The sequence below is a fragment of the Barbus barbus genome (genome assembly GCF_936440315.1).
Source record: "Barbus barbus genome assembly, chromosome: 41".
Classification (NCBI taxonomy): Eukaryota; Metazoa; Chordata; class Actinopteri; order Cypriniformes; family Cyprinidae; genus Barbus; species Barbus barbus.
Window position 1 is genome coordinate 26,705,260 of NC_136719.1, and position 25,109 is coordinate 26,730,368.

Below are 25,109 nucleotides of genomic sequence, written 5' to 3' on the forward strand. Positions count from 1 at the left end.
CATTAACTAACAAAAAGCTATTTATTTGTTACAGTATTTATTCATCTTTATTTAATGAAATATAACTGTTGATTGTTAATATTAGCTCAAGTGCATTAAATAATATTAACAGATGCAACTTTTGATTTTAATAATGTATTAGTAAAAGTGAAATGATATTTATAAATGCTTTAGAAGTATTGTTAATTTTTAGTTAATAATGTAGTTAAATGAAACCTTTTTGTGAAACACTATCATGATTTTATATAGTAAACTGATTATTGAAAAGGCTATATTTGTATAAACATCAGCATCAAATTCTCTTTCTATTGAACGCATTGAATGCTTAATCCATAACTGTTTTATTTCCTATTTGGGTTTATGCTTTATTTATTTATTTTTAAGACTGACTGTTTTTCTTCCCCAAGGCATTGTTAGATGCCAGTTTCCTGTCATAGCTATATGCAAAGATTTGACAGTATCATAGCTATTAAACTGTATCTAGTCTGATTTTGTAGTGGCTGTGCTTTAAAATTAAATTATTATTATCATCTTAATTCAAGTGATGAAGGATTCTGAAAGTCTGACAGCAGAAATCAGTGTTGAGTACTACTGTCAGGATTACAGTAATTTATAAAACTCCTGTAAAATAAATAAAATACGGACAATTATTATTTTAGTGTGTGTTGAAGTACATGCGAGACAGCTGAATGTAGTCAGATTGTTACTGTTGATGTTGTAGAATCTGGATTAGGACAATATCAGGGAAATTTAAAACGGTTACATCCAAGGAATATATGGACTTTTTCGTCTACTCTGCTGTAAAGTATTTTACCAATCTTTTCTGTATTTCAAGTAATAACGTATATTTAATATTTTCTTTTTGGTGCAGTAAACATTCTTAAATAGTTTTGTTGTTCTTGTCAATACACCAGGAAGAATCCTAGGCCATAAAAAATCAAATCATTAAATTAATATAATTTAATTGTGAATCGAAAGTTGCGTTTGCATTAACTGCTGTTGAATTGAATGGAAAAAAATACAAATATGAAGCCTATCCGGTCTCCTCACTCCAGAAGTTCTAACATCATTTGAATGTCGCTTTGGTGCTTCGACCTTCAACTTTGCTCCCTCATAACTTTAAAAGGCAAAAAAAATCATAAAATGTGCGCACATTTTTTCTGCTGGTACGTTGTCATGTTTTTTTTTTTGGATATGCAATGTGAGTAGAGTTGGAGAAAGTGTTTGTTTCTTAGAATAAAGGCTATTTTGTGCTGTTTCCAGAATCTTGATAATGAAACTAGACAGAGCAGCTCAAGTGGGTGTGCCATCTTTAACCCCTTAGTCTCTCTCTCTCTCTCTCTCTCTCACACACACACACACACACACACACACACACACACTCACTCACTCACTCACTCACTCACTCACTCACTCACTCACTCACTCACTCACTCACTCACACACACACACACACACACGTTGGTTTTTGTGGTTTATGGGGACTCTCCATAGGCGTAATGGTTTTTATTCTGAACAAACTGTGTGTGCTATTGCCCTACACCAACCCTACACCTAAACTTAGCCCTCACAGGAGACTTTGTGCATTTTTAGATTTTCAAAAAAACACCATTTAGTATGTCTTTTAAGCCTTTTGAATTACGGGGACATAGGCAGTGTCCTCATAAACCACCTTCATATTGTAATACCTCTGTCATACCCATGTCATTATACACATTTGTGTCCTCATAAACCACATAAACACACACACACACACACACACACTCACTCTCTCTCTCACACACACACACACACACACACACACACGCTCTCGTTCATGTATTCTTCTGATGGCATTGGTGTTTCTCCGATGGATTTTCAGGCTCACTCTCACACACACACACTCACACTCACACACACACACACACACACACACACTCACTCTCACACACATACACTCACTCACACACACACACACACACACTCACTCTCACACACATACACTCACTCACACACACACACACTCACACACACACACACACACACACACACACACACACACACACACACACACACTCACTCTCACACACATACACTCACTCACACACACACACACACACACACACACATACACTCACTCACACACACACACACACACACACACACACACACGCTCTCGTTCATGTGTTCTTCTGATGGCATTGGTGTTTCTCCGATGGATTTTCAGGCTCACTCTCACACACATACACTCACACACACACACTCACTCTCACACACATACACACACACACACACACACACACTCACTCTCACACACATACACTCACTCACACACACACACACACTCACACACACACACACACACACACTCACTCTCACACACATACACTCACTCACACACACACACACACACACACACACACTCTCTCGTTCATGTGTTCTTCTGATGGCATTGGTGTTTCTCCGATGGATTTTCAGGCTCCTGATGGTCCTGTTCGTCTTTCAAGGTGTGTGTGTGGTGTTTTATTACACACCCAACACACACTCCTCCAGGTGAACATTTTCATATATTTCTTTGTAATTATTGCAAATTTAAATGAGACTCAGTGTTGATATATATATATATATATATATGTTAGTTATAAAGTGTAAGACTTCTTATTTTAAAGTAAAGTATTATTAAGTGAGCTGATGATTGACTGTTCTCTTAAGTTGTTAATTGTTTTCGGTGTAGCCTTACATTTAGATTTATTTATATTTTCAGGTCGAAACATCATTGTAGTTTTAATCAGGACAGATTTTTTTGTTTGTTTTTTAGATATAATAGATTGTTTTGTTCAGGACTGGAGTATCCGAGATAAAAGTTTGTACGCAGGTGTTTCGTTCTCTAGAGCTCTGCTTCATTTCTGGTATCCTTCAGTTCACTGCAGTATTACCGTAGGCTACAAATAATAATAAAGTCAAGACCATTTTATGTGACTAGACGTTTTGAACGTTCAGAGAACATTCATAACTTTATGGGAACATCAGCAAAATGTTCTTAATTTATTTGGGTTAACTGGATGTATAGCCTATTAGGGGATACATGTACCTCTTGAAATCAGCTCGCAGGTCCTGAGGTAACCTGGATAGTACCCTAGTAACATGTGAGCCGCACTGGAGTTCAACATTACCACTTTCACCAAGTTGATCTAACATGTCCACGAGAGCTCTGACCTTAAGTGCAAACTTCTTAAATCCAGTGGTATCATGACTGCGGATACTCAAGCCTTCCATGAGGTCAGCAATATGGCGCAGAACTGGTGGGGCTGTCCATACTGCTCTGCAAGGGAAGTCATCGTGTCTGAATAAGGTCTCTTTGAATTCATATAAGAGTCTGCTATCAGAAGGGCATCCTCGAATTTGAGATCTAGGAGGATCTGATATTTAAATCTCTACGTGGCATCTTATGGCAGAATATTATCCAGGGAGATCTTTAATCTGGCAAACTCTCGTGGGTCCCCTTTGGTGAAATCTGGAATTGTGGGCTTAGGACCTCTATATACTTTCTCTCGCTGAGGGTTGTGGAACTCCTCACCAGTCTCCTTGCGATACTGTATACTGGCATGAGGAGGTATGGGGGATATCTGGTCTGTCTATCAGTATCATGTGCCCTCTGCACGTCAGATGTCACTGAAGAACCATCATCTGGTTCAAAGTATTCAGGAGTCTCTGGACACGAAGGTGGGTGTGATGTCCTGCCTAGTCTACGTAAACATGCAGTTAATTCCTCCACTAAGTCTGGGACAGCTGCTGTTGGAGGTGGAGGTAGTGGTTTATTCACTGCAGTTTGAGGAAGTGGGATATCATCAGTTACTGGTGGAGGTGGGGGTGGCCAATCCTCCTCTTTGTGTGGTATAGGGGCTTTACTAGCATCCTATGTCAATTTACTGTGAGGCTGAATTTGGTAACTATCAGTTGGTTGGAGTATGGCAGGTTGGCACGAGGTAGCCGCCATGATTGAGAAGGGGCTCTGTCATGTGATGGTGGCCTTGACCTCTGGTGCAATGGAACCGCTGTATCGCCTCTCAGTTGATGTTGCATGTCTAAGACTGTAGATTGTAGTTTCTGATTCTCCATCTTGAACTGTTGAATAGCCTCCAATATCTCCGAGGATACATCCCCTGATACACTGTGGTGAGGTACAGGTGTACTCTCATACATCTGTTCAACCTGGCCAGAGTTATATCAGATTCATAAAAGTATATTGCAGGAATATGCAGTATAAGCATATATGCAGTTCAGGGTAGGATGAAATAGGTGTAATACAACAGTTTGTATGCATGGATGGATGGATGGATGTGTGTGTGTGTGTGCTAGCTTGAGTATAAATGCATCCACACATGCACAGGTCCAAGGTCTTTGTTTGCAAGCCCAACATGCTCCTGAACACTAGTTGTTTCTTTCATTCGTCCCCATTCACTTTCAATGGCCGGCCATTTTTGCCAAGTGTGACTTTTTGCAATTTTGTACAAAATAAAAGCATTTAAAAGCAAACTTCCTGATTAAACATTAAAGTACACTAGTGTGAGAAACCGTGCAAAGTTTAATAATTTTTTATTTCATATTATGAAAATTATTCATAAAAAATGCTTTTTTTCACTCAAAAAATGAGGTGCCTACTTTCGGATAAATGAGGCTTACGATTAATCAGAAGCAAATAGAAACACAAAACCAGTCCTAAATGAAAGAAAACAAGTTGACAAAAAGATTGAATCCAATATTTGGTGATAATCTAGCATAATGACAGATTTATAAGCAATTGTTTGGAGTCCGGTCCGGAGACCGGAGTCCGAACACAACCAGAGGGTTAATATCTGAAGTCCGTGATTAACTGCAACAATACCCAAAGGAATTAACAATAAAGATAAGAACATTTAAACTTACTTCTGCACGCACAAACTGAAAATAAACTTGTGGAGAACACTCATTAGCTCCTAAACTTTCTGATGCAACATTGTATTTCTTCAAGCCGAAGTAGGCCTACTTCCAGATGACGCCGAACCTGATTCATACTTCCAGCTGACAATTAAAAACCAACCAATGGCATTCACTGTCCATTTTTAGTTATCACAGTCCTTAAGATAACAGCAGACAAGCTAATCAAGACAAATTACTTTACTTGATGACTTTTTGAAAAAGAGGACCCCTCTCCAGCACCTTCCAATAGCGTGGCTTTTACTGGCAAAGTTACACAACACAAATGCAAGGTATTTCACATATGACCTGGTTTACAAGGTAAGTCAGCAGGTTTAGTGAGGGGTGGGGTAATGCAGTGTCCGTGTGTGTGTCTGTGTCATCTTAAACCCCTGTGTCTCTCTCTCACACACACACACACACACGCTCTCGTTCATGTGTTCTTCTGATGGCATTGGTGTTTCTCCGATGGATTTTCAGGCTCCTGATGGTCCTGTTCGTCTTTCAAGGTGTGTGTGTGGTGTTTTATTACACACCCAACACACACTCCTCCAGGTGAACATTTTCATATTTAAATATTTATTTGTAATTATTGCCGAGACTATTTTTAGACTGTTGCTGTTATTTTTAAAGTCTGTTATGAAGTCTGAGACTCATATTTATTTACTGGTTTCTAATGATTGACTTTTCTCTTAATTGCTGAAAATCCTACAGTACATTATTACTAACAATACAGGTATATTGTGTTTTAAATGTTATTTTTAGGTCGAAACGTCATTGTAGTTTTGACAGAAATGTTTATTTAGATATAATAGATTGTTTTGTTTTGACTGGAGTATCAGAGATAAAAGATTGTAGGTGTTTCGTTCTCTAGAGCTCTGCTTCATTTCTGGAATCCTTCAGTTCACTGCAGTGAAGTCATGCTTAAACATTAGTTGTATTTCTGTACATATAAATACACAGGTTAAATCCAGTTTATTTGACATTCATCACTTGATGGGAATGTCCAGCAAAGCGCTCTTTTTGTTAGTTGGGTGTAACTTATTCTGTGCATGAACTAATATCTAAAAAGTACAAGTATCTGACCAAAAACATACTTGAGTACATTTTAAAGTTGTAATTTTTTACTTTTACTCAAGTATTAAAAAAGTAGAAGTACTTTCTTTTCTGACAGACATTCAGAAAAAAATGGCATGTATGGGACGTCCAAAAATGACACTTCAAAAACTACTCAAAGTGAATATGACAGTAACGCATGCAACACCTCTAAATGAATCCGTGTGGTCTTAAGTGAAAGTGGCATATGTAAGAAGGATACAAATACTCATATTTTTAACTTGTCCGTCATGTTCACTTTGTGTGGTTCTGTCCTCTTACATTATCTGGACTAAAAATCATTGCTTGTGTTCATCTTAAGAAAGAAAGTCATAAACATCTGGGATGACACGAGGGAAGATTTTTGATGAGGGAGAATTTTCATTTTTGGGTGAACTATCCTTTTGAAGAGCAAGATGTGATGCAGACATATTCCAGACAGAATACAAGAATATGTTGAATTGATGAGGAGAGTCATAGAATTAAAATATACAACATTAACGTGTGTGTTGTCTATTCAACATCACTGTCTGACAGGATAATTAATCTTTTAAATATTTATTTGGGGCTTTTAGATTTTTTTTTTGTTTGTTTGTTTTTAATTAATTAAAATATTTCCACAAAAATATTAATAGTATTTAAATTCTCATCACTGATTTTATTTGCACTCAATCTTGTGCATTCAGCTAATATATTACACAGCTAATGGCTCTATCAATTCAGAACACATAATGAATAAACTATTTTTGGGGAAAATGAAACTTTGCTACCTCTATATGCTTCCGCAGATTTGATGGTGAACGTTTGAAGCATGAACCTGATGAAAGTCATAACTTACTTTACTTACTTTTGTCATTTAGCAGAAGCTTTTGTCCAAAACGACTTACAAATAAGAAAAAGTAACTAAAACTAAAAGTTACAACTCTATAAATACTATATACCCACATATTTAAGAAAATAAAGAAATTAAATAAAATTGACACATGCATATAACAACATTTCAATAATAAACATATAAATGAAAAAACTAACTGAAGTAGAAATATGTGTGCTTGATGCATGCAAACAGTGATCATTGGTTCTCACATCAGGCACGCATGTTTGAGCTTCTGTTTACCATATTTAATGTGCATAAGATCAAATAAAAATATAATGTACTTTTCAAGATGAAATTAAATTTTAAGGAGTAAAAAGTACTGTTTTTTTTTTTCTTCAGAAATGTAATCAAGTATTATTTTGGGAATTTGTACTTTATTCAAGTACAGTTTAAACTGACTACTTGTACTTTTACTTAAGTAATCAAGTAACATTACTCAAGTATTTTGCACCTCTGACCACATGTATACCAAGTACAGTATGTGTCTTGTTTGTTACCACATAATGGCACATTTTTCCGTAGGTGCTACATATTTATCATGTACATGTGTCTTAGTTACTATATACGGATACTGTAAGGACGTGCCTGTTTGTACACTCTTGTCCGTAAGTACTACATATTTACCATGTGTATATACATTAGCAAGTACAGTAAAGTATCTAATTAGTTACCATGTACGGGCACTACCTGTAAGTGACCGTTCTTACCCACACTTGTCTGTATGTACAAACTAATTCCCATGTTAAGTACAGCCGTGTTTCTTATTTGTTACCATGTACACATACTTCAGGTAAGTACCTTGTGTTACCACTTATTTGCCTGTAGGTACAAGATATTTACCATGCATGTACCAGGGAAGTACACGTACTGTAAAATAAAGGGCTACCGCGAAGTTTGATCATGTATCATTTAGAGCCTTAGAAATGTGTATCAAATATTTTATAGGGTTAATGAGCAGCAGTAATAAACGTATTTTTTTCTTTCAGAGATGGGACGATGGACACGCTTCAGCTGCTGCGCTGCGCTAAACTCCGACACAAGTTTTCCATTATTAAACCGGCCAAAAGGTGCGTGAGAATCAAGCTCAAGCAGCTTTCTTTGTGTTTCAGAGGACTGATAACTTAAATGTGTTTGTTTCCTTCTCAGTATAAAACTGGAGAGATTTAGACAGGAGCTGTCAGATTTTATGAACTGCCCGTACAAATCAAACACGACCGAGCGTGAGCTGAACAGGTTTGTGTGTCTTTCTTTTTGCCTTTGGCAGATGCCTTTGTCCAAATTAATGCAATGACATGTTAACAAGTGATTGTGGTGATTTAAGTAGACAGGAATATCTTGATGATGCACATTCCTTTCATATCTTCAGCTCTCAGTGAAGTTGAAGTTATTGAGAAACACTTTCATGTGAAACCTCAAATTTAAAGAGATCATCTCCTATGCAACTTCACTAGATATTTTAATATAGTATGATATTGTGTTGAGTAGAAAGATGTAATGATTTTCTCAGATAGGGTTTGTCCTTTTGAAATGTCAGTGATTCAGTATTTATGTCAGATGTATTTGTATCTGTAACTTGTAAGATTCATAATCCTGCACAAAATCCCCTTCGTCACTCTTAAAAAATAAAGGTTCTTTATTGGTATTGATGGTTTCTTGAAAAAGCTTTAACATCCTTGTTATATTTCCATTACACAAAATGCTTTTCATAGTGAAAATATTCTTCACACCCAGAAAAACACTCAGTGGTTATTTTAAGAAAGGCTTAGACGCTAGCCTTTCTTAAATAAGAAACCAAACCAAACAGTTACATTGCATTCAAGTTACAGTTTTTACATTTTATCAGCTCTTGCTTTCCCTGGGACTCGAACCCATGACCTTGGCGTTGCTAGCACCATGCTCTACTATTTGAGGAAAGACAATTACTATTAGTACAAGGGTTTGAAAGACAATATTATGCTGACTTTGTATATTTTCCAAAAAATATCATGTCAAAACATCATGTCATTATTGTTTACCCTTACGGAACAAACATATTTTTCCATATATTTATAATCAATAAATTATCTTATGCAAAGAAAATATATTCCGTCATATATGAATGATCAATATATTAGATGATTTAACTGTATATTGAAAATACACAGAATAATGTTGTGTTAAAATATTACAGAATCAGAATCAGAAAGAGCTTTATTGCCAAGAGTGTTTGCACACACAAGGAATTTGTCTTGGTGTTATGAGCTTCCAGTACAGAAAGTACAAACGTGCAGACAACATATAATTAAGGTGATAAAGAACACTAATGAAGAGAATATACAATAATTAAGAATAACAATAGTAATAAAAATAAAAATATACAGAAAAGAGACATGACCATAGACAGAACTGTGAATGTGCATGTGTCCTATGTACAGATAAAGGTTTGATGGGTTATTTACAGATGTACAGTACCGGGGTGTGTTATGTGTTGTTCAGGTGGGATACGGCCTGGGGGAAAAAACTGTTCTTGTGTCTGGCTGTTCTGGTGCTCAGTGATCTGTAGCGCCGGCCAGAGGGCAACAGTACAAAGAGAGAGTGAGCTGGGTGTGAGGGGTCCAGAGTGACTTTCTTAGCCCTTTTCCTCACTCTGGAGGTGTAAAGTTCTTGGAGGCTGGGCAGAGGGGCACCGATAATCCTCTCAGCAGTCCTAACTGTCCGTTGTAGTCTTCTGATGTCTGTTTTGGTAGCTGAACCAAACCAAACAGTTATAGAAGAACATAGGACAGACTCGATGATTGCAGAGTAGAACTGTTTCAGCAGCTCCTGAGGCAGGTTGAACTTCCTTAGCTGGCAGAGGAAATACAGCCTCTGCTGGGCCTTTTTCACAATAGAGTCAATGTGATTGTCCCACTTCAGGTCCTGAGAGATGGTGGTGCCCAGGAATCTGAATGACTCTACTGAAGTCACAGTGCTGTTCATGATGGTGAGTGGGGGGAGATCAGGGGGGTTTCTCCTGAAGTCCACTATCATCTCCACAGTTTTGAGCGTGTTCAGCTCCAGGTTGTTAAGACTGCACCAGACAGCCAGCTGCTCAACTTCCTGTCTGTAAGCAGACTCGTCACCGTCCTTGATGAGGCCTATGACTGTAGTGTTGTCCGCAAACTTCAGGAGCTTGACAGAGGGGTCCTTTGATGTGCAGTCATTCGTGTAGAGGGAGAAGAGCAGTGGGGAGAGAACGCGATCCTAAGGGGCGCCAGTGCTGATGGTGAGAGTCCTGGATGTGAGTTTGCCCAGCCTCACTAGCTGCTGCCTGTCTGTCAGGAAGCTGGTGATCCACTGACAGATGGAGGAGGGCACAGAGAGCTGTCTCAGTTTGTCTGAGAGAAGGTCAGGTATGATGGTATTGAAGGCCGAGCTGAAGTCCACAAATAAGATCCTTGCATAATTCCCAGGTTTGTCGAGGTGTTGCAGGATGTAATGCAGTCCCATATTGACAGCGTCATCCACAGACCTGTTTGCTCTATAGGCAAACTGAAGAGGATCCAGCAAGGGTCTAGTGATGTCCTTCAGGTAGGCCAGGACCAGTCTCTCAAGTGACTTCATGACCACAGACGTGAGTGCGACAGGTCTGTAGTCATTAAGTCCAGTGATTTTGGGCTTTTTGGGGACGGGAATGATGGTGGAGCGTTTGAAGCAGCGGGGAACTTCACACAGCTCCAGAGATCTGTTGAAGATTTGTGTAAAGATGGGGGCCAATTGGTCAGCACAGACTTTTAGACAGGCAGGAGAAATACCGTCTGGTCCTGAAGCTTTCCTAGATTTCTGTTTTCTGAAGACCCGGTTCACATCCTCTACACAGACTTTAAACGCAGGTAGAATGGTGGGGGAGGGAGTAAGGGGGGTTGCAGGGGGGGAAGGTGAATGTGTGAAGTGCAGATCAGAGCGGGTGCTGGGTGTCAGTCTGGCCTTTTCAAATCTGCAGTAAAACACATTGAGATCGTCAGCCAGTTGTTGATTCTCCACAGACTGTGGGGGTGGTGTCTTGTACATGGTGATGTTCCTCAGACCAGTCCATACCGACGCCGGATCGTTGGCTGAAAGTTATTTGTTCAACTTCTCAGAGTAGTTCTATTTAGCCACTCTGATCTCCTTTGTTAGTCTGTTCCTGGCCTGGTTATACAAGATTTTATCCCCACTTCTGTAAGGGTCCTCTTTGGCCTGACGAAGTTGTTTGAGTTTCCCAGTAAACCACGGTTTATCATTATTGAATGATAAGAATGTCCTGGTGGGGATGCATATATCCTCACAGAAACTGATATATGATGTTACAGTCTCTGTGAGTTCATCCAGATCGGTGGCAGCGGCTTCAAAAACACTCCAATCAGTGAGGTCAAAACAAGCTTTTAAATCTTGCTCTGCTTCATTAGTCCATCTCTTAACAGTTCTTAATACAGGCTTCGAAGATTTGAGTTTTTGCCTATAGGTCGGTATGAGATGAACCAAACAGTGATCAGAGAGCCCCAGAGCTGCCCGTGGGACAGAGTGATATGCATCTTTAATTATTGTGTAACAATGATCCAATATATTACTGTCTCTGGTGGGACATGTAACGTGCTGTCTGTATTTTGGCAGTCGCGGGAGAGATTTGCTTTATTAAAATCTCCAAGAATGATTAAAAAAGAGTCCGGGTACCTTTGCTCTGTTTCAGATATGTGTTCGGCCAGCTGTTGTCCGGAGGCACGTACACATTCACGAGAATGAAGGAGGAAAACTCTCGGGGTGAATAGAACGGCTTACAGTTTATGAAGAAGGCCTCCAAATTAGGAGAACACATCTTCTTCAGAGTTGTTACATCTGAACACCAACCTTCATTTATGTAGAAACATAGTCCACCACCTCTCGTTTTCCCCGTTAGCTCCGTGATGCGGTTTGATCTGAACAGCTGATATCCCGGCAAATGAAGCATGTTATCCGGGATGTTTTCACTCAGCCAGGTTTCAGTGAAGCACAATGCAGCAGAGTTTGAAAAGTCCTTATTTGTGTGGGTGAGGAGAAGTAGTTCATCCATTTTGTTAGGAAGGGATCGGAGATTCGCTAGATGAATGCTTGGGAGCGCAGTTCGGAAGCCGCGTTCGTGGAGCTTAACCAGCACGCTTCCCTCTTTTCCGTCTGAGCGCGCGTTTGACTAGGACCGCTGCCCCTCCGACCAAAACATCCAACAAAACATCCAACAAAGCGTCTGAATAATCAAAAACCGGAAAAAAATTGTCCGGTGTGTGTTGCCTTATGTCCAGTAGTTTGTCTCTGGTAAAACTGACAGTAAGAGAATGACTAAACACAGAACAAACAAACAAAAACAACAAAAGTACGGGAGCGTTCCACACCACAGCAGCCATACGCGGCGCCATCTTGATCTAAGGTGTATATTGAATAACACATAAGGAATTGCTGCTTGCCATGTATTGAAAAACCTGTGAGAATATATTTACTTATATATCATGACACACTTTATATCCAGTAATACACTTCTTAACATATAAGATAAGATATGCTACTGCATGTGTATAAAAATATTCAACTCATGCAGTATATACACACATACAGTCAGGTCCATAAATATTGGGACATTGACACAATTCTAACATTTTTGGCTCTATACACCACCACAATGGATTTCAAATGAAACGAACAAGATGTGCTTTAACTGCAGACTGTCAGCTTTAATTTGAGGGTATTTACATCCAAATCAGGTGAATGGTGTAGGAATTACAACAGTTTGCATATGTGCCTCCCACTTGTTAAGGGACCAAAAGTAATGGGACAATTGGCTTCTCAGCTGTTCCATGGCCAGGTGTGTGTTATTCCCTCATTATCCCAATTACAATGAGCAGATAAAAGGTCCAGAGTTCATTTAAAGTGTGCTATTTGCATTTAATAGCACACTTTATAATATACATTTTATATTTATTTATATTATGTATATTTCATATACAGCTAGTCCAGTACACCTGCATGTACTGAAGAACTTAGCAGAGAGACAATCTGAGTGTAAAAATCACAGACGTTATTTTTTAAAGTATCATACAGTCTTAATGGTTTTCGGTCAGTCGTTAGCCTAACCACAGGCTGTACTCTTCAGCACAAGACAGACCAGAAACCGGTTTAAATTCCAAAATAATGCAACATTTAATACTAACTGATTTCACCCAATATTAACATTGAGCAAAAACACATGAAATAACCTTATTTTTAACAATTGCTCTCCTTTAACAGTCAGAAGCAAAGCATACTGGGAACTAGAAATCTGCTGTCGCTGTGTTTAATGAGCTTTTAAAATATCTTTTAATGCGGAGATCAGTTATTTTAACATTGATGACACTGATAAAGCTTGATTGCTCATGTAAAACTGTTTCTTTCTCTCTGTGTGTTTATGACAGAATGAGACTGCAGTTTTGCTGTAACGCCACCGGATTGTTACTCCACACCAAACGAAACACAGCCGTCAATCAGACCATCCCGTATGAGACGAGCACTATAAGCACATTCACAATGAATGACACCCTACACAGCATGCTGCCTGAGGTGTGTGTGTGTGATTTTATGAATCTGTGTGATTACGTGTTTGTTGACGCTGACATAGTTTGGAGCTGGATTGTTTTTCATGGTCATGTCCTAGCTGAAATCTCTAAATTACCTAAAATGTTCAGGTTTTGGCTTTGTTTAGCTGTTGCTTTCGTACTTGCTGAAGGTAACAACTGAAAAGCAGTTTGACCAATAGCGTGCAGGTATTGTTTAAAATCAACCAATCATAGTGTGCGAGAGGGTCTGATCTGCAGAGAATGATAAAAGCAATTAAAATATTGGACATTTAATGTATGAGGACTGTCAAAAATTCATGTTGTTACTTCGTATAAACATACATGTTTAAAAAATAAACTGCTTCATATTTAGCATTTTCAGTATAGGTGTGTGAAATTTCCATAAATGCAACACTTTGACTGTTGAAACCAGTGGGGACTCATTTCACACAAGCCACACGAAGCTATGAGAATACTTTTCATGTGCAAAGAAAACAAAAAATAACGACTTACAATTCGTGGTAGTATCATTGCTGTCTATGGGAGGCTCAAAGAGCTCTCAGAATTCATCAGAAATATCCTGATTTGTGCTCCGAAGATGAACGAAGCTCTTGCAGGTTTGAAACGATGAGAGGGTGAATAATTAATGACAGAATTTTCATTTTTGGGTGAACTATCCCTTTAAGTGTGTGCAGTTTATGTTGTACAACAAATCATCTAAGTATTTTCAAGTTACGCTTACCACAGCCTTCTTTTCACTCATGAATTGAAAAATCCTGAAGGAACCCATTGGTGACTAAGTCTTCTGGGTTTAACGTCACAGCTGCAGGAAAACGGAGCCAAAACTCTGACATTTTAGGCAATTTAGAAATTCACATTTATTCATTTGGCAGACGCTTTTATCCAAAGCGACTTACAACTGAGGAATACAACAATCAGTTTACCGTAACGGTGCCGGTTATACAAGCTTTCAGTCATCGTAAAACGTAGTAAAAACTAGGACATGAAGGGATAAGGATAGTAAGCGGACAGAAAAAGTGAAGGGATAGGATGTTTTATGAGGGGGCAGTTCGATGCTCATGGAAAAGATGAGTTTTCAGTTGTTTCTTGAAGATTGTGAGGAAAATCCCGGCCAGGAATCTGAATCTGTCTGTAGTAATGAGCTCACAACAATAAAAATACACATAGATTATGATGAATCTTTAATGCTAAATCTGCCCTGGAAGCACATAGAAGTCCTCTTTTTAGCCTCCGTGTCAGCGGTGGGCTCTGCTGTGTCGGGAAGGTAGGATCTGGGTTTTGAATGGGGCTGGTGAGGTGGTGAATGCTATTATTGTAGACCTGTCAGATGCATATTGCATGTCTCCAGCTAGTACAAAATGCCGTGGCTAGAATGCTCATGAAAGCTAAGAAGTCTAATCATATTACTCCACTGTTATCTTCATTAGGCTGGTTACCAGTGCACTACAGCATCCAATACAGTCTTGATTTATGTTTTAAAGGCATTACATGGAACAGCGGCAGAATATTTGGTAGAGCTTTTTAAACCATATAATGCAAAAGTATTACTGAGATCCTCAAATAAATTACTATTAACGATCCCAAGAGTGCGCCTTAAATCTAAAGGCTTTTGCTGTCTCTGGCCCAAGGTTAACAGCCTTCCTTATGAGGTTAGAGCATCCTTCACGTTAAGTACCTTCAAGTGCCATACCTCTTTTCCCTGGCATTTTAACTCTTACTGGGTTATTTATCTCGATGTTGTTGTTGTCTTGTTTTAATTATTTACTTTATTATCTCAGCTGTTTAACTGTGGAGTTACTGTGTAGCCTGAAAAGTGCTTTATAAATGAATACAAATACAAATGCCGAATTGTTTTTCACCAGCAGCCACTCTACGCAAGCTGCAAAAATCCATCTGGGACCATTCACTGAAAGGCATGCCTTAAGCCCGGTTCAGACTATATGATTTTTCTTTATCAATTACGACAGTCACTGTGCCAGATTACGCGATTTTGACTCCTAAAATCTTGTCTTGTTGTGAACATGTCAGACTACACGGTTCTACCCGATCATTGATCGCTTGTCGTCTTTAACGATGTATGTGCTGTCATCGATAGCGGGACCCGACAGGTGGTGACATGAGACTACTTAAAGTGCTCTATTTTTGCGCACTAATTTTGTACTTAATATGCTAAAAAAAATTCTTTAGGACTTCTTAAGATAAACTTAAGAACTCAATTTTTCTCAATTCTGTGCTATTTTGGGAGACCATGAATATGAACTAAAATGCGCTTTTAACATACTATCTCTGCACAAAGCACTGTGTAGGTCAGTACATGAAATATAACACTAATCAAGGGCGTAGGTTTGCTTTCGACATTGGTGGGGACATAACCCCCCTCCCCCGGTTATAATTCATATAGCTTACTTTTTTTTTTTTTTTTTAAATGGTATGTTTAACAGACAATAATTACACAATTTTGATTTTGTGAACCAACAGCATCAGAATCAGAGCGCTGAGTGTCTTAATCACACATTTTAATATTAATCGACCCAGGATGATTCTGAAAGAATACTCTGCTGTTGCTGTAGTAACAAAACTCATGTGCATCTGATTGACCGATAAGCTGCACGCTCTTATATCAGTGTTGTGTTTTATTTTATGGATATTTCAGCTAACAGTTTGATTTGTACATTCAGTTGAACAACATTAATTTAAAGTTAAAGACTGTCCGCGGCGACTCAGGACTCATGATCCAAATCCTGCTGCACCAGAGTGCCACTTACATAGTTTACCACAAAAAATAATTTAAATCACATTATAGTTGTCCCAAATTATTGTTGATGTTCATGACTTTATCCTAGACTGAAAGATTGTGTATCTTTCCGCACAACATTTGTCTTTCTGTCCGTATGCTTTATATAGGGAGCTAATAATAGGCATAGATCGAACTTTCTCGTTCCGTTTGCTCTGTTTTATCAAACAAACACCATCTCAAACTCATTGATACAACTTTGTTCATTCCTGAAGTGGGCTTTTATTTGAACTGTTTTGGACTGCTTTCTTGAATTGAGTGCAATACCTGTGAGTTGTTCTAAACGCGGCTGCGCTTCTCGTCTGGTGTGTGACTACACATGTATTAAATGAGAGTCCTTGAAAGCGCACAGTTTTCTAATGTATTTACTTTAACTTGTTAGGTAATATCAATAATATGATGTTTCAGATGCGTCTGAAATGACAAAAACATATACATATATTTAATTGTTTGATCAAAATTATTGCTAGGGACAGATTGGTAGTGGCTGGATATTGGTAGGGACATGTCCCTAGCGTCCCCCCCTAATTCTACGCCCCTGACACTAATATAACCCCATCTAGGCCTGAAGCTTTCTTTGGGTGATGATACATGGGGCAGCTTAGAGCAATTTTGCTTGGGCACTTTCCCATTGAGAATGGGTAACACATTTCTCTCTGCATATTTTAGATCAGTCGTGGGCCCTGTGTCTCAGCACATTTCCTAAAGTTCCCCAGCAACATTGCTCAAAAAGTCGCCTAGTGTATCATCAGCCTTAGATCTCTGCTTTCTGAAGACTAGGGTTGGGCATCGAAAACCGGTTCCATTTTAAAACCAGTTCCAAATTCTGAAGAACCAGGTATTCCTGATTTCACATTTTAATGTGATTTTAAAATTATTTAAGTGCAGGAAGTGCACTTAAAGTGCAGTATGCATAAAACTACATCAGTGTATAATCAGAAACACAGCCTTTTATGGTTTAAGTGAACAAAAATGGGTGAGAGAGAAAACGCTCATGTACAGTATTTTTAGATCTGTACATGAGCATTTTCTTTTTCGTTTTGGAAGTTACAGATATTCAGTAAAGCTCAGTGGATGCTTTTCTTTTGTTCTTTTAATCTATATTTTATTTATGAAAAGAAAACTATGCAATGTTTTTAAACTTTTAATTACAGTTTCTGTCCCTTAAATTTGGTTCAGTTGTATTTATTTATGCTATTGCTAATTGGTTTGTTTGTACCTATTTTATTACTGGCTGTTTACTTGTCTTTAACACGTTAATATTTGAAATTTATATTTTGCTCTGGTATTTTTGATAAAAAAAAAACATAGGCAAAAGCTTCTCTTGTAGGCCAAAGTGTTCTGTAGGCGGCTGATTTTTGCTCATGTCATTGAGCAGCAACAGAAGGCTTTCTGTTGACAGAATAATTGTTTGTTGGGGTGGTGTCATATGCACTGACGCCAGGTCGTTGGCTGAAAACTGGTTTTTCAGAGTTTTAGCTACTAGTTGAACGCTGTACAAGATTTTAAGACATCCCATGCCTTTAAGCATCTTCTTTGGCATGACAAAGGTCTTTGGGTTTCCTAGTGAACTGTGGTTTGCCATGACATGACAGGAGTGACCTGGTAGGAATGCACACATCCTCACAGAAACTGACATATGAAGTTACTGTCAGGGTTCTTGGCACAGCAGATACTAGAGAGAGACCCAGATGCAGAATTATCAAGGGAGTGACATTTATTGACAAGATTGAAATAAGCAGGGCTGAAGTGAGTCCAAACAATAGAAAAGGGCAGTCCGCTGGAAAACAGGAGGATGACCAAAGTCAGACCTGGACCAAGCTAGGCTAGAGAGCAAAGGAGATAGAGCAACACCAGTCAATGATATCAATGGAGATCAGGCAGCAGCTTGGGTAACCAGTGATTGACACTTAGAGCTGTAGTGAACCCAGTCCAATCAGATAGCCAGGTCTTGAGAACGGCAGCCCGGGGGAATCAGGACACAGAACAGGAACAAACACTAAACAAGACAAGACCACAAGACAAAATAACAAGCAACAAAATAAAACATCTATGACTACATGCTATGACTAAAAAGGAAAAAACCAAAATCAAACTGCTGAGAGCAAATAAATCAAAAGAAAGAACCAAAAAGCAAATTCCAGGAATCTAACTGGAATATAAACTGGCTAAGACAAAAATCAAAATAAAGAAAAGAAGCCAAACTAGAGGCTAAAGAAAACTAGAACAAAATTAAAAAACAGGAACTAGACTAGAGCAAAATAACAAAAGCAAAGGAATCTTGATAAACCTCAAGAGAACCAATGCAAAGCTAGACAGATAAGGAGAGCAAAAAAACAACACTACTCAATACGACTAGTAGACTGACAATAAATTCTCTTTCACACAAGGAACTCACGCAACGAACCAGCAGAGACATGAGGGAAAGGAGTACAATATAAAGGAGCAGAGCACATGAGGATCAGGTGGACACAATCACGTAAACGAGGACTAGACAAGGACTAAACAAGGGGGCGTGACCATGGGAAACAGGGAGGTTGGACCAGAGGAGCATGTGGCAAACACAAACAGAGACAGAGCCATGTGCTCAGACACAAAACAAACAAAGAAACATTGAACAGGGACAAGACAGACAAGACTGTCAGGGCAGAATCCTGACAGTTACAGTATCTGTGAGCTCATCCAAATCAGTGGCAGCAACTTCAAAAACAAAATTATTTGGTCAAAATTGTAATCGCAATGATTGTTGTCATTGAGAAATTTGTGTTTACATTTCAGGTATTGCACTTTTACCATTAAGCACAAATCATGTGGACTCATACACAGTTTATTTACCTTCTCAAGTTCAGTTCATGTTTATTTGTATAGCACTTTTCATGATACAAATCATTGCAAAGCAGCTTCACAGAATATCAAAGTTTCAACATTATATTTAGTTGTAGCTTATTAGTGGTGACAATGTCAAGTTGACGTCCATATGGCAGAAATGTACAGTAAAAATTATGCAGTTCGTTAATGACATGTTAAAACAAACGGTGAATACTATTAATAATTATATTTTGCGAGCAAACATGTAGCACAATTTGGTGGTTTTGTATGTTCGTTCAGGGTTGGCATCATCTGAGGTAAGGGCTGGATCCAGACTGAAGATTGTGTAATTCCTAGTCACCTCTGGATGTCCAAACCGTGGCAAAAACAGAGAAGCAAATAGAAAAATTATCATAGCTGCTGTTCCAACCAAAAAAATAATGTGTACTGATTTATTATTGGCTATTTTTTATATAAATTAATATCAAATACTTAGATAAGATATGCACTCTTTCTACATTATGAAAACTGGTAAAAACAGAAAATAATTAACAGTGAAATTCCTAATAGTTATTCCAATAATTCCAAATGACAATGTTTATAACAAACTATGCATAATTACATGCAAGTAACCCTAAGACAAACCCTAACCCTAACCATATAGAAAGTACATGTAGTTAATTAATATTACTCTGTACTTAAATGTATAATTACACTGTAGCAAATACACCTTAAAATAAAGTGTAACCGTGTATCTTTTTAACGGAGATCTCTGATTTGGGGATTTGAACTCAACTGCACACATAAAAGCTTGAGTAGAGGCACATACAGCCAGAGATTGTCTTACAGTTGGAAGATGAGAGGGTCTGTATTAATTACCAGAGGAAAAAAACAAAGGCTAACTTGGATCATGTGAGGCACCTCAGCCAATCATAAAGTGGCCTCTGGTCTCTTTCCCTCTGTATGGCCAATACATATACTTGCAACATACTTTTTTGGCTAAAGGTTGCCGGGTTGCCTTCCAGTGGCTTTGGTACAGCAGTCCACAATATTTTGTCAAATTTAAAAAAAAAATTCTAAACAAAAATAAAGTATTTTTGGTATAGTTATATATTTTTACATTTGAATACATTTTAGTCTCGTCTTTTGTCAATGATTTTACACGTTGGTATTGTCACAGTTTGTTTACTGCCCTTATTGCGTCTCGACATCGTCTCGTTTTAGCCATGGGAAAAAAAGCTTGTCAACAAACATTTTTCATCATAGTTTTCATTAACGAAATTAACACTTATTCAGAAATTATGAAAACAAACTCTATGAAAGTGATTTATATTCCCCAATATTTAATATAACAGCAACTTTTATGTATAACACAAAACTGTATAACACAAAATTCCAAGTTAAATCTGAATGGATCAAGCGGCTTGCACAGTTTATCACTTGATAGAGCTGCAGAAGTGCAGCGCACGTTCACACGGCTTTCATGCCGGGCTGGCAGATGCACGATTCGTCACACATTTGGATTTTTTGCCTTTTGCAGTTACCGCTGTGCTGCATTTTAAAAACAGCACCTTATATAAGGGAAGGGTGAGATCTCCCTTTGCCGATCGAACTGCTACTCAACCGGCCTACTGGAAAACATGCCTGTCCATAGTGTTAAAAAGCCTGTATATAGGGTTAAAAACAAAACAAAATTAAGAATAAAGCCACTAAATCGTCTGTAAGGTCCAATCTTCTTTCACATTAGGTGGCTGGAGTAACGAGCGCACAACGATAAAGATACAAATAGATAGTATTTAAGGATAAATCTGCTGTGGACACTAGGAATCAACAGCCACATATAACATAAATGGACCAGGAACTGAGGAAAACTCAGGGCTTAAACAGGGTTAATTAACAGAACGAAACTTATTGACAACCAAAGAGACTAATTAGGGAACTCAGGTAGCCAGGAACACAGGCGAACAGGAACAGAACACTGAAAACAAAGTCAAAACAGAGATAACCTGACACTATCAAAAGTGATGCACATTTTTATGTGTGTGTGCAGGATTTCCCCTGGAGCGGTCGTCGTCTGGGTCGGTGTGCTGTGGTCGGCAGTGGTGGGATTCTGAAGAACAGCAGCTGTGGACGTGAGATTGACAGCGCAGACTTCGTCATACGGTAAACACATCCCATCATGCCTTGCTCCCTCATCACTTCCATCAGTGCTCATGCATCCTCCCTGTTAACACAAAGTTTTCTCTCTTTCAGGTTTAATTTGGCGACAATTAATGACAGTGATGTTGGACTGAAGACGGATCTGGTGACCATCAACCCCAGTCAGATTAAGAGAGAGTCAGTGTCCATAAACAAAAGTTAAATTAGCATTTATAGAAGCAAGTTTCATATTTGAATTGATCAGATGAGTTTAAGCTCTTAATTAGATGAGTTCTTGTTTTTAGTGATTGCTATTTCTAACTAATAATTCTAACAGTCATGATTTGGAAACTAGCCAGGTCCTGCTCAAACTGTAAATGTGTCAAATTGATACACCTCATGTAGCTCCAGCCCGTTTCAGCACTGCGTTCGTTGTGTTCGGCCTTCCGGTTTGTATTTCCACCGCTTGAGGTAAGATCTGAGCCGTTTCAACTAGAGGTCGACCAAGATGGATTTTTACCGATACCGATATCTAGGTTCGACCACACTGGCCAATACGGATTAATCAACCGATAGTTCTTAAAATGGATACGGAACAAAAACTAAAATAGCGCTTTACTATTTAAAAAAAAAAAAAAAAAAAAAAACAGAACTGAAGCATACTTTGTAAATTAATTAAAAAAAAAGAATATTAATTATTGATCATTAAAGTTAGTTCATAGTTTATTAACTGTTAACAGAAGAAACTTTAACATTTAAAAATGTATTAATAATAGTAAATTGATTAACACACTCTAACAAGGAACAATACTTATCCAGCTTTCATTAATCTTAATGTTACAAATGGACTCTTATTGTAGTGTTACTATTTAATTTCAACAGTCATGCTTAAAGATGGCCATCTTTAAATGTCAACACAAAGGGCATAGCATCGAAATTACATGCATATGGATATTGAATGTATACTCTCACACACATTTTTCTAATGAAAATAACAACATATTGTAGTCACACACTGGGTAAAAGTGCAGCGCTGAGTCTAGGACAACTTGAAGATTATTACACACACACTGGACGCGTCACATTCCATTCAAGCGACGGTCTAAAATTTGATTGATTTAATCACCAAACAGGAAAAAGTTTACTTCAAGAATGAACAAAGTAGAGTTTGAAGTTCAGTGTTTAAATAAACAGAGCAAAGAAGTGCAATCTATATTACAGCCCTGCTTGATGCATATAGACTTCATTAGAGCCACAGAAAGACAAACATTTCACTGAAAAATGTGCAATAAACAGCCTAGGTTGAAGTCATTTTGTACATTTAACAACAATTTCAGACTAATATAATTTAATGGAAAACTATGTGAATGGCGCACTGTGGGGCGGCAGGATTTTCTGTCGGCTGCAATTAAATCCACGTCTGAAGTTTCCTGCTTGTCACGTTTCAAAACAAACAACACAAGGTGTCAGTGATGTCCACCTCTAGAGGCCGCTCTCGTACTGTATAATAACAGCAGACCCTTTTCAGCCTCCCCAAAAATGGACGCAAACCCGGAAAACTATCGGCATGGATTTTTGCCGGTAACCGATATTTCCAGCAATCAACTGGAGTCCATGGCAGCTTTCATTGGCCAAGGGCCGCCCTTAAGGCCATTTGACCGACATGTCAAACAACCAATCACAGTTCGTTTCGTTCAGCATCACGTTTCGGGCCGTGAAAATGTCGCCACAATAACAGACTCTGTGTGTGAAACTCTCAGACATATTTTAAAGATTCTATGCCGCAAACTTTAAATATTTCACATACTTTTGAAAATCCAGTGTTTAGTTGATCCTGATGAGTGCTCATCATCACCAATGTAAATTCGACGGATTTCTTCTTTCGTGAGGGGTTTGGCGTCACGGCATCTTTGTTTCCAGGCGGAATGTTAAAGAACGCGACACACACATCTCCCAGAAATCCTGTATAATTCAATCAATCCGATTACGACTTCAAAACTCCTGAAGTGTTTCCACTTTTGTGTGCAATATGCATCAGACGTTTAGCCAACGGTCCGTGGGCATGACATCTGAGGCTGAGACTATGTATTGATAGGCCACTCCCTCGAATGCAAATCTCAAGAATGGACTGTGGTGGCATGCTATCTGGATGTGAAAGTAAGCGTCCTTCAGATCCACTGATAGAAGCCGGTCCTCAAGGCCTATTTGGAGGATTTACTGTGAAACAATTTTCACTCAGAAATTGCTAGTAAATTTCACAAATAATTATGAATAAAATAACGGAAAGTAACATTTTCAGTTGAAAGTCTGAAATAGTATTCTCTTAAAACATACTTTTTTTTTTACAGTGAAGTCTACTGTATTTGTATTTCTGCTCAATTGTAAGCATTTAAACATTAAAACAAGCATGTTAATAAATCTTTTCTCTACAGATAAACAGCACTAGTTCTAGTAAACTAGTTCTCATAATGTTGCAGAGTTAAACCATTTTAATTCAAGTTTTTCAAGTTTATTTGTATAGTGCTGTTATGTCCCAGGACGTATGAATTTACATTTTATTATCATCAAAAACAGATGAAAACGAGAACGTAGCAAGCGCTTTTCACGATACAAATCGTTGCAAAGCAGCTTTACAGAAAATTTAGTTTCTACAATATATTTAGTAGTAGCTTATCAGTGGTAATGACTATATCAAATTGATGTACATATGGCAGAAATGTACGGTAAAATTCAGTTAATGACGTAATCAAATAGACGTTTTCACATTAACAGTACAGTCATTGGTCACAATCTAGATGCCAACACTACTCAAATATTAATATACTAATTTTCTGAATTTCTGTGTTTGTTGACATTAACATTAATCAAGATTACTATAAACATTTAACATTAACAAATGAAACCTTTTCACCGTGCTTGATTATCTAGTGCTCTGTCAGTAGATATTTATAGTGTTTATTAGAAACTCTGTTTGTGTGTGTAGATACAAAAACCTGGAGGAGAATCCGGATCCGTTGGTGGAGCGGGTCAGTGTGTACGGAAACTCCTTTCTTGCTATGCCCGCCTTTGCCTACACCTTCTGCACTGAACTGTCAATTAAAACTCTCAACGCCCTCCATCCAATCAGACCTCAGCAGCCGTTAGCGTTCTTCAGCCCGTATTACCTGCAGACATTGGACCGTTTCTGGAAGGGGCGTGGCCTGAAGTCGATCCGCCTCTCCACTGGGTTTATGTTAATTAACACGGCACTGGAACTGTGTGAGCATGTTCACGTGTACGGATTCTGGCCATTCGACAGCGACCTGCATGATAGTCCGGTTCCGTATCATTATTATGACCTGAGAAGACCGAGCAAACGCATGCACAAAATGCCGGAGGAGTTTGTGCGGCTTCTGCAGCTCCACAGCCAGGGGGCGCTAACACTGCACCTGCAGCCCTGCTCCTCAGATGAAAGCTGACATCTGCAGACATAATAAAATGTATTAGATATTGAAGGTTTTAAGGAACCTCTAATGTAAACTGTGTTTTTCATTAAGAGAGCAACCATAAATTTGTGTTGTTTAACTTTTTTGTTTTACATTAAATTTCTAAAAATGTTTGAACCCCTGATGTCACATGGTTTATTTGACCAATCTCCTTGCTACGTTTCTGGACCTTCACCGTGGTAGTAACCTTGCTGTCTATAGAGGGTCAGAGAGCTCTCGGAATTCATTAAAAATATCTTGAATTGTGTTCCAAAGACGAACAAAGCTTTTACGGGTAAACGACATGAGGGTAAGTGATTAGTGACAATTTTCATTTTGGGGTGGAGTAACCCTTTAAGAAAGCACTGGTAATGTAAGGTAACTACATGTGGTAGGGTTAGGTTTAGGGGTATGGGGTA

General features: G+C 38.4%; 1 protein-coding gene across 1 annotated transcript; it reads left to right on the plus strand.

Annotated features, from left to right (window-relative positions):
• Positions 1 to 7,903: 7,903 nt before the first annotated feature.
• On the plus strand, positions 7,904 to 24,684 carry LOC306860962 (alpha-2,8-sialyltransferase 8E-like; the record flags this gene model as incomplete). Its single annotated transcript, XM_079402985.1, has 6 exons — positions 7,904 to 7,974; positions 8,054 to 8,140; positions 13,324 to 13,468; positions 21,138 to 21,250; positions 21,341 to 21,424; positions 24,210 to 24,684. 6 exons carry the CDS (start codon positions 7,904 to 7,906, stop codon positions 24,682 to 24,684), a joined length of 975 nt encoding a protein of 324 aa, XP_079259111.1.
• Between the last annotated feature and the right edge of the window lie 425 nt (positions 24,685 to 25,109).